General features: G+C 44.6%; 1 protein-coding gene across 1 annotated transcript in view; it reads right to left on the bottom strand.

Moving 5' to 3' along the window:
- The window catches only part of prkd3 (protein kinase D3), a 37,578-nt gene extending 23,818 nt beyond the window's left edge, over positions 1-13,760 (bottom strand). The window contains exon 1 of the mRNA XM_071905815.2: positions 13,251-13,760. Coding sequence (XP_071761916.1) covers positions 13,251-13,544 — 294 coding nt within the window. The 5' untranslated portion in view covers positions 13,545-13,760. The remainder of the gene's footprint in view (positions 1-13,250) is intronic.
- Positions 13,761-14,037: the final 277 nt, after the last annotated feature.

A 14,037-nucleotide genomic window follows, 5' to 3' on the forward strand; every position in this document is an offset into this window, starting at 1 on the left:
CAAGAGAGAATAGTGTGCACATGATTATGTGGGTAAGTATTTGTGTGTGTGTGTGTGTGTGTGTGTGCGCACGTGCGCTCATGCATTGGTAAGCATGTGCGTGTGTGTGTGCATTTGTGCTTGTGGGATGTGTGGTAGAGGTGTGTGGTAACAGGGAAGCAGTGTTCAGAGGGGCGAGCAGGGACTGACAGATGGCCATGTGATTACAGTAAGGAAAGGTATGCTGCCTGACCCCAGGCTGCCTCACACCTTTATTAGTCTGGCAGTAGGCCAGCTCGGGTCTGGCGGACAGCTACAGTAAAATGTCCTGCTCGACATCAGTCTGCATGTGCAATCAGCGGTGCATACCTGTAGCTTAGCAAGCAAGACCGCTCATATAAACAGCCAGCTGTGGTGTCGGTAGAAAGGAAGATTTTGATCTTTCTTCTTTTTCTTTGCATATAGATAATTGTCTGGCAAAGTGTCAGCTACATCACAGAAACCTGCTGCACTATCTCCCTTTTTGGAAAAGAACTGGTAAGTGTTGACTTACGGACTTGTAACCAGAATGACGTCAGTTCAAAGTGAATGAGCAACACTCTCCCTCAACAACTACTTTTGAGATGCACTTCAGCAAGGCACTTAACCCCCAACTGCTCCAGTGACCAGCAGCAGAAGACTGTGGTTGTACTGGGCAGCTCCCAGGTGTGATTGTGTGTAACTGTATGAATGTGAAGCAGGGCGTTGCTGGAAAAGAGAATGCATGCTCACTCGACTTTCCCTGGATGAATAAAGGTTAAAAAAACATGTCTACATCAAGGGGGTGGAGACTTTAAACAATGCAATATACTCATACTATAAATAAGCAACAGCATTGCAACAGCAGAGTGTAAAAGTGTAAAAAGTGTAATCTAACCTCTGTGCAGAGGACAACACCTGGATATATTTGCATCAAGGTACTGGGTGCTTGTGAAGCCACAGGCAGGAGGTGGAAGGCCCTTATTCATTTAGCTGGAGGTGGCAAGATAAAGCCCATCATAAGACCAGCGTGAGACACAGTGCTTTCATCTACCAGATAAATGAAACCATTGACTGATATGCCTGCAATTATTTGTAAGTGCCAAGAGACAGAACACACTGCTCTTTAGACCAAATACCAGGAGACACAAGATGTTGATCTCTCCTCGTTTCTAATTAGGTTAAGTCCTTTAGGACACCATATCAGGAGACCTAACAGTCATATAGATTGTCAACATTATTTTTATTATTATTATTGCCAGTACTATTGTCTGATGCAATGTTTAGAGACATGGACCAAAAGACATATATGTTCAAACTTGGTAAATAACTCCAAGCGCAACTTGATGAGTTATGATGTACAATAGCTTTAATAAACAACATCTGCTGACTCATCGTGCGATGTTGCTCCACAGTAAGTCATGAAACCATAAGTTCCAGTGAGCCGTAGTGAATGTTTAACAAATAGGAAAACTGTTTTTGATGTCAAAACAATGGGGAAACCATTGTTTGACTTTGAGGTGCATGTTAATGCCCACAACAGAGGAAAATGTACTTCAATTCCTAGTCAAACGAATGCTTTGGAAAATCCAATTATGTGCTCACACGAACCTTGGGGGAAAGCTGTGTAATTAGTTTGTTCAAGTCACATCAAACACGGTGTGGAAAACTGTGTTAATTTAATAAAGTCAACAGTGGAATTGTGTTTGTTTTCATTACATATTATTAATGTAATACCAAGCAGAAGTTTTCCACACAACATAGCACAAGAAACACATGCATAGAAAATTATACAATTACCAGATCCTGGCATTAACGACAGCCAAATAATTCTTTGTCACTTGGAGTAATGCATCAAAAGAGAGCATACTGGAAACACTCTGGTTTTCCACGGTCTTGTTCAACATAAAGTGTTTTTGGTCCTCCGTTAACAGTTTCCATATAATTTAGTTGCATGATTTCTAAATAACTCGTTTTGATGGTGCAGATGTCCTCACTGTACTGGAGGTATAAAACGAACTCAGTATCCCACATATAAACATACATTCTTCACATCTATACTCTCTCTCACTCTGTCTTATGCAAAAATATCACAACCCATTTTGTCAATAACATTATTGTATTCATGAGAGAGAATGGTACAAACTGAAATGAGTTGAGTGGTATCGGTAGAGAGCAGAAAATACATTATATCATATAGTGTCTTCAAGTGCTGCCAGAATTATTGGAATTATGAGTTCAGCACACATGAACAACCTCTCACAGTGGTACTTACTGTAAAACATGCAAGTCAGAATTTGCTTTAGTACCTGAGTTGCAAAGTTGTGACCTTTAGGAGGCGTGTTGTGAGTGTTACTTGTACCTGTTTGTCTGTGCACACACTAAAGGAGCAAATTGATCAGATGAACAATAAGCGAATTAAGCTTCAGTCACATCACTGCGCTGTTTGAGTTAAAAAGTGCAAGAGCTACAAAACATAGTTTGGTTACAATGACCAATTTGTCAGTATTTCCAACCAAGAGCATTTGAAGGCAACACATATCATGATTATAATTTCCAATTATGGAAGCTGGAAGTTGAAGGAGACATTAACACACTAACAACAGGTAAAATGTTTAAAATCCTTCCATGCCAGAGAGTTGTGTGGTGCAGGAGTGACAGCATCTGTCATACTATCATATATTTAGCAGCTCATCCTACACATTTCTGCACAGACTGTCATAATGTAGATCCACTGTCCATGGCCTGCGATGAGTCAAGCGGCTGCAGAGCATGTGCCTTCCCTTCCGCCCTGCAGCCAGTGGGTGGAAACAAAGGCCGAGGAGCATGCTTCATTTTGACGGTGCATTACATAAAACTATTTGCTCCTCCGTTTGCAGGCGCAAGCCAAGAAAAACACACTACAGCTGGAGGCAGAAAGAGAGGGGGAGATTCAGCGTAACCGACCGACAAAGTCCTAGTCCCTCATATGGTTCACATTCAAACAAGCTTCTTGTACACTTGCAGGATCAAGCAAACTCATCCTATCACTCTCCACGACACGCACACACGTGTGCACGCTGTGTCTTCCTCTCGAAGGCCAAGTCAGCTTCTTTTCCACTGCAAAAGAGAGACAAAAACTCCACTATGGGTGACAAACTGAACCAACCCCATGCAGAGGGAGAGGGCCACTGGTGGAAAGGAAACTCATGTGGTGGGAGAGCGGCAAGAAAAGCTGTGACTTTCTCACTCAGATGAGGCTGACTAACACATTTCCTTCCACGCGGCAGAATATGGTTCATGGTTCATTCATAAGTTTTTACTGTATCATCTTGGAACACAACGGCATATTGTTCAAAACAATGGAAGAGGAAATAAATACAGTCAGAATGATATCTGATGCTTGTCAAGGCTCCGCGTTTCAGCCAAGCATGGAATAAAATTGTACATGTGGCGCTATAACCTATGTCTATGTGCACAACACTGTAGCAATGTATTTTCAAAACTGTAACGCACACCGCACAGGCAGAAAAGCTTCACCGCTACTCGGCCGTAACTTTCCCCCATTTATCCAGCCTCTGGCAGTATTTGGAACACAGATCTTGCGCATTCCTCCGCTTTGTGTGGACAAGGGTCAGTATAATGACAGAGTGACTTATTGTTTGACCAACATCTCAGGCCGCTACTCCGCTTCTCCCCCTCGTCATTTTCCAGCATGTTCCAGAGAAGTGTGAACACTGCAGCCTGGCCGAGGCGTTTAGCCGACGGAGTAAGATGAGAAAAGCAGGGGCTTGAAAAAGTGCCAAGTGTTCATATGCAACTAATTCGCTGCTGGTGTGGTTCCCTTCTTATGTTGAGAGCTGTGTGTGTGTGTGTGCGCTTGCATTGTATGTGTGTGTACGGTTACTATATGGGCATGGTTACTATATGTGTATGTGCGTGTATGCATGCATGTGCGTACTTTATATGTGCGTGTGTGTGTCCACATTAAGATGCCTGGTGCAGACAAGGTGGAATCACAGCGCTAACCACTGAGCTTATAGGTCTAGGCCCCAGTCCAGACCACAGACTGCGCTTGTCGTAGTAGGAGACTCTACACCTGTCGGTCTGGGCCTGTTTCAACCATCGGGAGACTCTAACGAAGCTATACCGCTTACCCAATTTACATCAACCACAACAGTTGATACTTTTCAGCCAAAAACTGACCCAGACTCTCCTCCTGGCTTTACAGAGCTTTACTGTGAATCTCTCCAAAGCAAATCCCACAATTATTTCATCAGGCTTTTGATTATTTGAACACAGAGAGCCAATACCCTTCTGTGGTCATTTGGCCTGAAGTACAAAAGCGCTGAAGTGCCGCCCTCAGCATGGTGGAGATAATGGTGATGAGGTCACTGTTTGGTTACTAGCCACTGTGTCCCCTCTGAGAGCCAGGAGGCTTTCTGCCTAATGGCTCCATTCTTTACACACATGACAAACTACTGTCTCCTCTCTGTGTGTGTGTGTGTGTGTGTGTTGCATGCATAACTGTGTCCAGAGGCCAGGCAGGAGGAGAAGAGGAAGGCTGAGTCACAGGATCTAAGGCCTCTCAGGAAGAGAGCAGTGTGATCTAAGACATGCTTGGCCAGGCCCCCGCACACTGCCGATGAGTTATCGCCCCGCTGCGATCCTCCGCCAGCGCCTCCGCCTCAAAGATATATTGCAGTACACACTCCATCTCCCCTCGCTGGCCTGGAGTACCAGGGGACGGCTGCCAGGTACACCTCCACCCGGGGCAAATAAACAGGTGAAACCGGGGGGGATTTATGCGAGGGGGAGATGGATGGTGACTGCACTTTCTCTGTTCTAGTAAAGCAGGGGGTCATAAGGTGCAAGGTAATGGTTTGGCACAGCAACGTGCTGCTGTTGCTCAATAGAAACATTAAGGATTGCAATGGGTTCTGAGTTACATACATTTTAAAAAGGGGGCAGGGATCAGTTGCTTGTTTTTTTTTTTTTCCTTCTTTATGATCAATGATAATGGTTTATTGGTTCAGCAGTTCTGTTGCTGAATCAGCAGTTTCACACAAACACATTCACACATAAGATGTTTGTTAAAGGTGAGATGAGATGAGGTGAGGACTTAGGCCCAGTTCAGGTTTGCTTGCCTCATCTGCACTATTTCACTAAACTAAAGTAAACTAAAGTAAACTAGTCTGAAATACAATTCAAGCTGCAATACTATCAATCCAGCCAACTTCCAACACTCTGACAAGCCGTCGCATTTCTCAACACAGAGTCACCAAAAGGCAATTTCTCTGACCATTTAAACACACAGACAGGAATAATAGCAAGTGCAGTGGACAGAAAAGCCATTTGAACGCAGGCACACAGACTGAACAGGCTGTGCTGCTCCGCCGACCGCAGCAGATTGGAGAGCAGGGGCAGAGAGAATGTGGAAACAGGGAGAGGCTCTGAGGGGAACTAACTTAACAGCATGTATGGCTGAAGAAACAGACGCGGTGACAAAAAGAGTCATGCTGACTGGCTGGCTGCTTCCCTTGTGATTGAAAATGGCCAAACACAATCAAACAAGAGTGGAGTTGTGATACAGCTATGTCTCTTTTCATTTAGACTGTGGTGCTTTACATTTGGCCAAATGTTGCTCATCATACAGCAGTATACAAGCATTTCACAAGACCTTTCCCCTCCACAATTAGCACTGGGTTTCTTCTCCACTCATATCAACACGTTCTTGCACTTCCTCTGCCACCTTGCTATCAGTTTGACAGATCACTCACCAAGCCGAAAGACAGGAAAAGCAAACAGTGCTGTGAAAACACCACTGAATGAGACATTTTGCAACCTGCTCCTACCGCAGGGATCAATAATGCTCCACAGCTATGACTGTGTGGCTGACATTTGAAGAAAGCTACAGTAGGCTCCATATGGTCTTCATTGTGGAAGCCTGTTGCTATTAGCATAATGGGGGGAAATCAAACCATTTTTTAGCATGCTAACAGATCTGCTATTGTTATTCGGGCTTATAACATCTGTTCATTCTAATCTTGTTTGTATGGTCTTTATGTTATTCAGTTCAAACTGTAAAGAGACATAAGTGATTAACCATAAGTTAAGTAAACAAGGGTTAATATCTTGAAGAGGACAGGGTCCTTGTCACTGGGCCAAGTTTAAACAGCCCCCCTTCAGCATTTGTCATGGTTGAAGTCCTTTAAGTGTGCTGAGGTGGTCAGTGTGTGCAGTCGAGGTGGAACTCCTGCCACGGGAGAGGAGCAAGTCAAGCTGTTAATGAGTAAATTAATAAAGGAAATGAGACGTCCTCTTTCAGAAGAACACGTTATGCCACGGTTACAAATTTATGAATGGAAGTTACTGAAATCACTCAGGGATGACTCCTAAATCGCTACACGTGACTGGCTTTACCGGGACACAGACAAGTCATCAGGATCCCCGAGTATTAAGTGGTTCAACGTTACTGCTGCCTACCTCTTCAATATAATCACAATCAAAACCCATTCAGCCAGCAATAACAAGAGATTGGAGTGATGCTAGATTATCTCCAGCCACTGGCCAGAGCCAAAGGATGGTGAAGGGCATTTGGAAAACCTAGAGATGCAGCAAATACAAAGCGAAGCCACACTCGGCGGCAGAAGTGGCATTCCATAGATGGTTTTGGCAGCGACCGAACGGCAGGGCATCAGCCACAACCCACGCCGTGCCCCGCCGATGCATGGCCTGCCAGCAGGGCTGTCCCGGCCTCCTCTGCCCCCCTTTCCCTGGAGAGGACCACTCTTCTCCACTCTGTCATTCTCCGACTCTTGTGGCCGGGCCTTGTGTTCTGCCTTGCCACTCCACATTTAAAGGAGAATGAGGCTTCAGAAATGTGGACTGCAGATGGTAGAAATTACTTAGCTCACTTAACTTCAGAGATTTTTTTTTTCTCTTTCTCTCTCTCTCCCTTTCCACAAATTACTCCAAGACTGGGCAAATTGATAGATTCCTTGTGCAAGTAGGCTTTTGAGATGTACATGGAAAGCTTTTGGTTTTTCAACAATCCCAGTTGTAATATTCATTTAGTCAGCTTCATGGCTTTGCAATACAACAGGATGCCTGCAAATGAACACCGAAAACCATATAAGTTGGAAAATGTAGCCCACGACCATAACAGTAGTGTCTGTTCATAACTACAACCAACACTGACTGTTTTGACTCACGGGTGACCTGCTTTTTTTCCTGAGAAGGAGCTGAATGTGCTTTCCAGGAAATGTCTGGCCCCATGTATATCACACATAGGGCCCTGTGCTGCCGGGACGTCCTCTGGGGTGAAATATGGCTGCCAGCTCCATAGGAACATGCAGATGTGGGCTTATGCTGTCCAAGGGAGGGAGGTAGGGGAGGGAGGGAGATGGTGGTGATTTATTTCCTGTGTGTTTCAGTTAGTTTTGCTCGATGGGAACTGTACTCTCCATTTTCCATTTGCGCGCTTCTTTCTTGCAATTTTTCTCTTCTCATTTTCTTCTCCTTCCATCTCTTTCTTGTTCTTTCTTTTCCTTTCCTTAGTACATTACCTTTTTCTCAGACCAGGTCTATGTCTATGAGAGAACTCAGCATGTTGGGTTTAGGTGAGGGGGCCGGTGAGATGAATATCATATATTAATCCCATATTACTATATTGAGACAGCGACGCTAAATCATCTGGTCAAAATTTTGAAGCACTAAGCTTTGTTACGTAGCACCCAAAGGCAGACAAACATATTTCATAACACTGTCATGAAAGCATAAAAATGCAAAACCTGAATAATCCCTAACCGCTGTTGCAAATCAATCTAATTTATCTTGATAAAGGAATGTTGAGTCTATCCTGTTTTCTATGCCAAGCGTTACGTTGCATCATGCTCTTGATATTACTCAGAGGTTTAGAACAATCCAAATCCTTCTGTTTTCATAATACTCTGCTGTTTCATGTTGTCCAACTTAGCCTGTGGAGTGTTTCTGTCTCAAAAAGGCCTTTGTCTGGCTAATTACAGAGGCAGCTGTACAGCCCTCAACTAGAGACTGGGAGTTACTGCACTAACAAAACCAGTAGGGAAACCTGTGGCTGAGGCAGCCGCCTTTCTCACTCCAGCATTTCCAGCTGTAGTGAAAATGCAATAATATCCTAGGGACAAGGGGCTAAAATGAAAGTATTCATAAAACCAACTTTTGAGGCAAAAGTTTTATGTTTTTTTCCATTGCCTATGCCAAAAGGACTTAAAATTTCCTTCCTCCTAGTGAGCTTTATCATCCCCTCTTGACAGCGAGAAAGGACTTTTAACTCGGAGGCCAAGCTACACTGTAAACCCTCCATTTTACATCAAACACATTTTAACATCACAATAGTTTCCAATCTTCACCACAAAGCATCTCCACCAGCAATTCAACTGCACCTTTATAGGATATTAAACACATGCTGAGTTGTGCCATAAAGATTGAAAATTAAACTATGTCAATCATGCCATTGCCATTACAGCATCCTTCACAGTTTGGCAGCTGTTCAGTATTACCAAAACAAGTGTTTAGTGTCAAATATTTCAATTTCATAGCAGTCTATCCCCACCCATCCCAAGCAACATCACATCATCCTCCAAAAATGCCTGGGTGAGGAGGAATGTTCTCTAGCTGGCTGGCCGTGCGGGCCGACCGGCTGGCTAGCTGGGAGTCATTCTCAGGGAGTCGTGAACTTTTGTCCTGCCACTGCTCCCTCGCTGGCTGCACGAGAGGACTTGGGCGACACCAAACAGGAAACGCTCAACAAGTGGAAGCTATGGCTGTTTATCTCGCGCCATTCATCAGGCCCGAAAACCAGACAGAGCAGCCAGGGCCCGGCCAGAGACACTGGGCCTTCCCGGGTTGGAGTTACACCAGTGGCAGGCAGCCACGGAAGGGGCCATCAGTGGGCCATCGCTGGGTTAGATCTGGGCTGGTTGGTACCCTACTGGGTGGGTCTCCGCCTCCTACTGGCTGGCTCCCCTCATCCTTTCTCATAGTCTCCAAGGAGCCTGGCCAAGGCTTGATACCCTTGTGCCAAGTGGTGACACTCTAAAATGGTCACATTTTAAAGCATTCACTAGACTGCTAGAGCAGTAACCACAATGGCTGCTCTGAGAGACTGAGATTGAAGCTATCAGGATCTGATCTGGGATCAGGTTGCCCTGGCCTATGTTTGACCTTAACCACTAAAGTTTGTGAAAGTGGTCCAAACCACTACTATCAAAACCAACTTCAGATCAGTACACAGGACAGAAAGTGATTCTATGCTGTGGATGCCAGCCAAGTCATGTGGTTGAGTCGTTAGCAGGAAGAGGAATGAGCCGTACAAAATCTATACAATACACAGCTATTATAACAGGCTGCATGACCCCACGTCAAACAATAAGACTGATTCAAAACTAAGGGGTTCAGCCAAGAGATGAAATGTCAACCTTGAAGCCATGAGAAATTATACACAGTATAAGAGACCGCATGCAAGCATCTGGAAATTTCACAGCTGTCCAACCGCGGCCAGAGTACATCTGCTATAGCATAAAGGCTTGTTTCCAAGGCTTGTATAATAATTTATCTGGGACTAACAAGCATCTTAAATAGAAAGGCTCATTGAAAATTGGACATGATCTAGTTTGTCATGATTTTGCTGCCTACCAAAAACCGTTGAAAAAGGTTGAACCAATCAAGCTAACCAATCTTCTTCAGTCTTCTTTCTGACCCTCACCTATCAGTATGGTCACAAGCTTTGGGTAGGGACTGAAAGAATGAGACTGCAGATACAGGCAGACGAAATGAGGTTTCTCTGCAGAGTGGCTGGGCTCACTCTCCGCAATAGAGTGAGGAGCTCAGTTGAGGTGGTTTAGCTATGTAGATGTTCTATGAAACTCCAGGGCAGACCCAGGACTCACTGGAGGGACTACATCTCCCAGCATGCCTAAGAGCGCCTTGGAATTCCCCAGGAAGAGCTGGCGGAAAGTTGTTGGGAAAAAGGACGTCTGGGCTGCTCTGCTTGCCCTGCTGCTGGCACAGCGATCCTGACCTGGATAAGCAGCATGAAGATGGATGGATGGATAGCTCAGCCAATGTAATACAACACAATAGGCTGGTAATAAGACATCATGGTTGTATCTGTTCTTGAAAAAACATACATACATGTACACATGTACATATTATAGATATACATACAGTATACGCATACACACACAACTAAATCCCACACTGAAAGTTCACACCAGCTGACAGCAGAAAACAGTACACCGAGTGGACAGGCTAAAGTCAGATAAGCATCCGTGTTTGTTGCATGGCTGAGTGAGTGGTGAGTCACTTAGTGAAGCAGACTATCCCTCAGCGGGGGAAACAGCACGGAGAGGGGAATACAGTTCCATCCAGACTCCATCTCCATGCAGATATTACCACATATAAAGCTTTTTCCTGTCTTGTCTCTGCTGACACAGAAGCCTGGGGTTCTGCTGACTGGAGAGATCCTAGAACGACTGTCAACGGCCAAGCGAGGGTCAGAGATCCTCAGCTGGAAAAGTTGGCCAGGATGAGCAGACTTTGTAAAAAGCTTACCGTTGTCATGCATATTTGAGAATAAGAACTGAGGCAGGGATGGACTGGATTGTGCAGAAGGCCCACAGTCATATTTTCCATTGATATCAAAGCCATATGGCTGGATTTCATAAGACAGTTCAGGCAGCGCACCACATAGCCTGAAATTGGCAGTGATGAAATAAAAGAAGAAATGCACTATAATGTCGATACAGGGGTTGGATATGCATTGTGTGAATCTGTCATGATGATTATGATGAATAGGATGTACAGTATATACAGATGTTTATTGTTCATGTTCCAGCCTTTGAAAAAGTTCCCATGACTGTTGACAATAAATTACATTGTTTGCTATTAGATTACATTGTATCTTTATGAGAATGCACTGTATACATACCTGTCAGTCTTATGAAGTGATATACAGATAATAATATAAAAACAAATGGGTTATCGTGATCTCATCTTGGCAGATTACCAGCCCCAACACACCATGAACGCACCGCACTGATTTTCTTTAGGTATTTTTTTCAAAGCGTCATATTTCCCGCCCTTTTCCTGTCACAGATTCTTGCAACCATGCCAACATGTTACACAGGATCCATGTAAATATGAGCAGTGATGAGATTTTCTGCTCTGCGGACCAGAACTGTTCATAACTAGCTAGTGAGAATCAGCAGACCTCGTAAAGAACAACATTACCCTGCTCCTCTGGAATGTCAACTTGGACAACATGGAACCAAAGGACACACTTAGGATGGCCCCTTCACGGTCTCTCACCGGCCGTTCAACACAGGTTTGTCCATCATCTGTCCATCGTTCATTCTTCCTCATCTCGATTAAAAACATGACCACCTCAAAGCCAAATATAGCTCCGACCTACCTAAATCTCAGATCCTAGTGGATGATGAAAAGTGCTTTGTTTAATCACCCTCCTTTTCGTTCAATCGCTGATAATTACAGACACAAACGGAGTAATCATCATTATTGACAAAAGGTGAAAAAAGCAACGATGAGTGATTAATTCAGAGGCCTCACAAACCATTAATCCCACACGACCGTGAACTAGATATCCATGTGCACAAAGAGAGGACGATCACAAGATGACAGAGTAAGAGTTTTACAGGATTGACATATGCTTATGAATACTGTATATTTCAGAAGCTAAATCCTAATAGATCTAATCAACTTCCAATACTTAATACAAGTGTTTCTTATTGTATTATTGTGTTGTGCAAATTTTGTGATACAATATGTCACTGAAAGCAGTTTGTGTAAGAGCTGCAGCATAAAATAATGCAGTAACAACATGTGTGTTGTACAGGTTTATACTGCTGTGACAGACAAAGCACTTCATATGAAATGCTTAATATATGTGTTGTTGTAGCTTGTATTACAATGCTTTTTATATGGAGTGTTATGATGTTTATCACACGCAAAATTCACAGCTAAAATGTGTCAACCTCACCCTTAGTTTAGGCCAACACGTTACAGGCATACACACACACACACACACACACACACATACAAACTGGCAGACATGAAACATGGTCAAGAAGACTTCCCTACCATTTTCAGCACAAACAGACAAGAACAAGCAAATTGAAGCTGGCTCCATCGGTTTGCACTTCAGATTGCCTCTCTCCACCAAATGCTAGATGGCAGACGCTGTTGATTGATGCAGCCTATACTTGAGTTCAAAGCCTCTTCTTATGCTCGGGCCGTGCTCCAGTGTCATTACAACAGACTGCCATTGTCATGGAAAATAAGCAAGGTCGAAGATTACATCAGGGATGACTACGGGCAGAGCAAAACCACCGAGCAGCTCTGTGCATGTGTGTGTATGCATGCGAGCGTGTATGTGTGCACTTGCATTATGTGCGTCCAGCAACAGTATACCACAATGCAAATAACTAGCGCTACCAGACTTGTGTACTGTAACCGGAGTAGCGTCGGTGCAGTTGTGTGCATGCTTCTGTGGTGTTTGACTCATTTCGGGGCACGAGACCCAGATGTCTGCTTTGAACCTAAACAGAAGAATATGGCACATGAAGATGGCAAAACACATGTTGGAGCATCCTTTCAGCCACTCTGCTGCCTTCACTACCACTGCCTAATGTTGAAAACAAGCTAATTATAGTGGGTGTACATGTGTTTTGGAGAACCGTTCAGTTTTTGTCACTTTAGGCCAACTGAAGCAGAGTACCTACTAGGACTGGGCGATATTGATATCACAATATTTTAGACTGAATACCTCGATATTGATAATGTGATGATATTTTGGGGATGAGTATTCATGCTTTCTTAAGATATTTACACACAAGAGTGTGTAATCAGTAATAAGTAATGTGGATATGATGAGCAGGTACAGCCAATCATTATTCATTTTACTCAGCCAGAACAGGCTAATAAGTTCAGAAAATGATGTCACTTTACTGAACCGCAGCCTTTAAGATAACATTGAAGTTTTTTGACAATATTACAAAACCAAAATCCCAGACGATATCTAGTCTCATATCACGATATCAATATTATACAATATATCGCCCAGCCCTAGTAAATAGAAAAGTATTTGGTGGGGAGATGTTCCATATTTGACCTAATTCCTACCAACTGCAATGCTGTAAGTGAGAGCAGAGTGTGAATAGTATGAAGGGGAGCTTGAATGCAGCTTTTGTGCCTGTTTCTGCTGAACTCCTTACCTTCTGGTCGACTATGGAGCACACCAAGTCCTTGACGGCGGACAGCGACAGGTCACTGGCCTCCAGGTTCACCGTCTCCCTGGTCAGGCCGATCTGCAGCAGGAAGGACACCCCATGGAACGAGCCGCGGGAGTTGGTGGGGCTGGGGGCGCTGTGGCTGCCGTTGGACAGCCGGGTGTAGAGCGGCCCGGGCGGGCTGGGCGACGGGGAGGGGGTGGGCAGCGAGGACGGGTGGTGCGGATGGAGAGAGTGGAGGTAGGCTCGAGGTAAGGACGGGGGAGAGGAGGCAGACATTGGGTTTCTTCCAATGGCGGGGACAAAGCGTAACGTGAAATGCTGAAATACAGGAGGGTTCAGTGATGCCTGGTGGGGAAAAGCACCGCTGGATCTCCGTGGGTAGACTCTTGGCGGGGGAACTCTTTGGTCCTCATTCCAAGATGCGTGAAGCGCAAGGCGGTCGTGCAAAGTATCACCAGTCCCTGTATGTTCTTTGATCAACGTGACTTTTCTTTTCTCATACTGCTGAAGGTATGACTGAACGCTCAGGCAAAAGCCTGGCCGGCCCACCTGAGCTCACACACCGGCGGCTTCACCAGATGGACAGAGTGAGTGGAGAAAAGGTCTCTGAACGAATCCCAGACTTCTGCAGTAAGTCACCGCTGCAAACTTCATATCCTGGAGTGGTGTTCCTTCTCCTTACTGAAGTCAGTAATCCACTCTGACCACAGGAAGCCTGTCACCAAGCACACACACACACACACACACACACACACACACACACACTGAG

Source organism: Centroberyx gerrardi, chromosome 17 (assembly GCF_048128805.1).
Source record: "Centroberyx gerrardi isolate f3 chromosome 17, fCenGer3.hap1.cur.20231027, whole genome shotgun sequence".
Classification (NCBI taxonomy): domain Eukaryota; kingdom Metazoa; phylum Chordata; class Actinopteri; order Beryciformes; family Berycidae; genus Centroberyx; species Centroberyx gerrardi.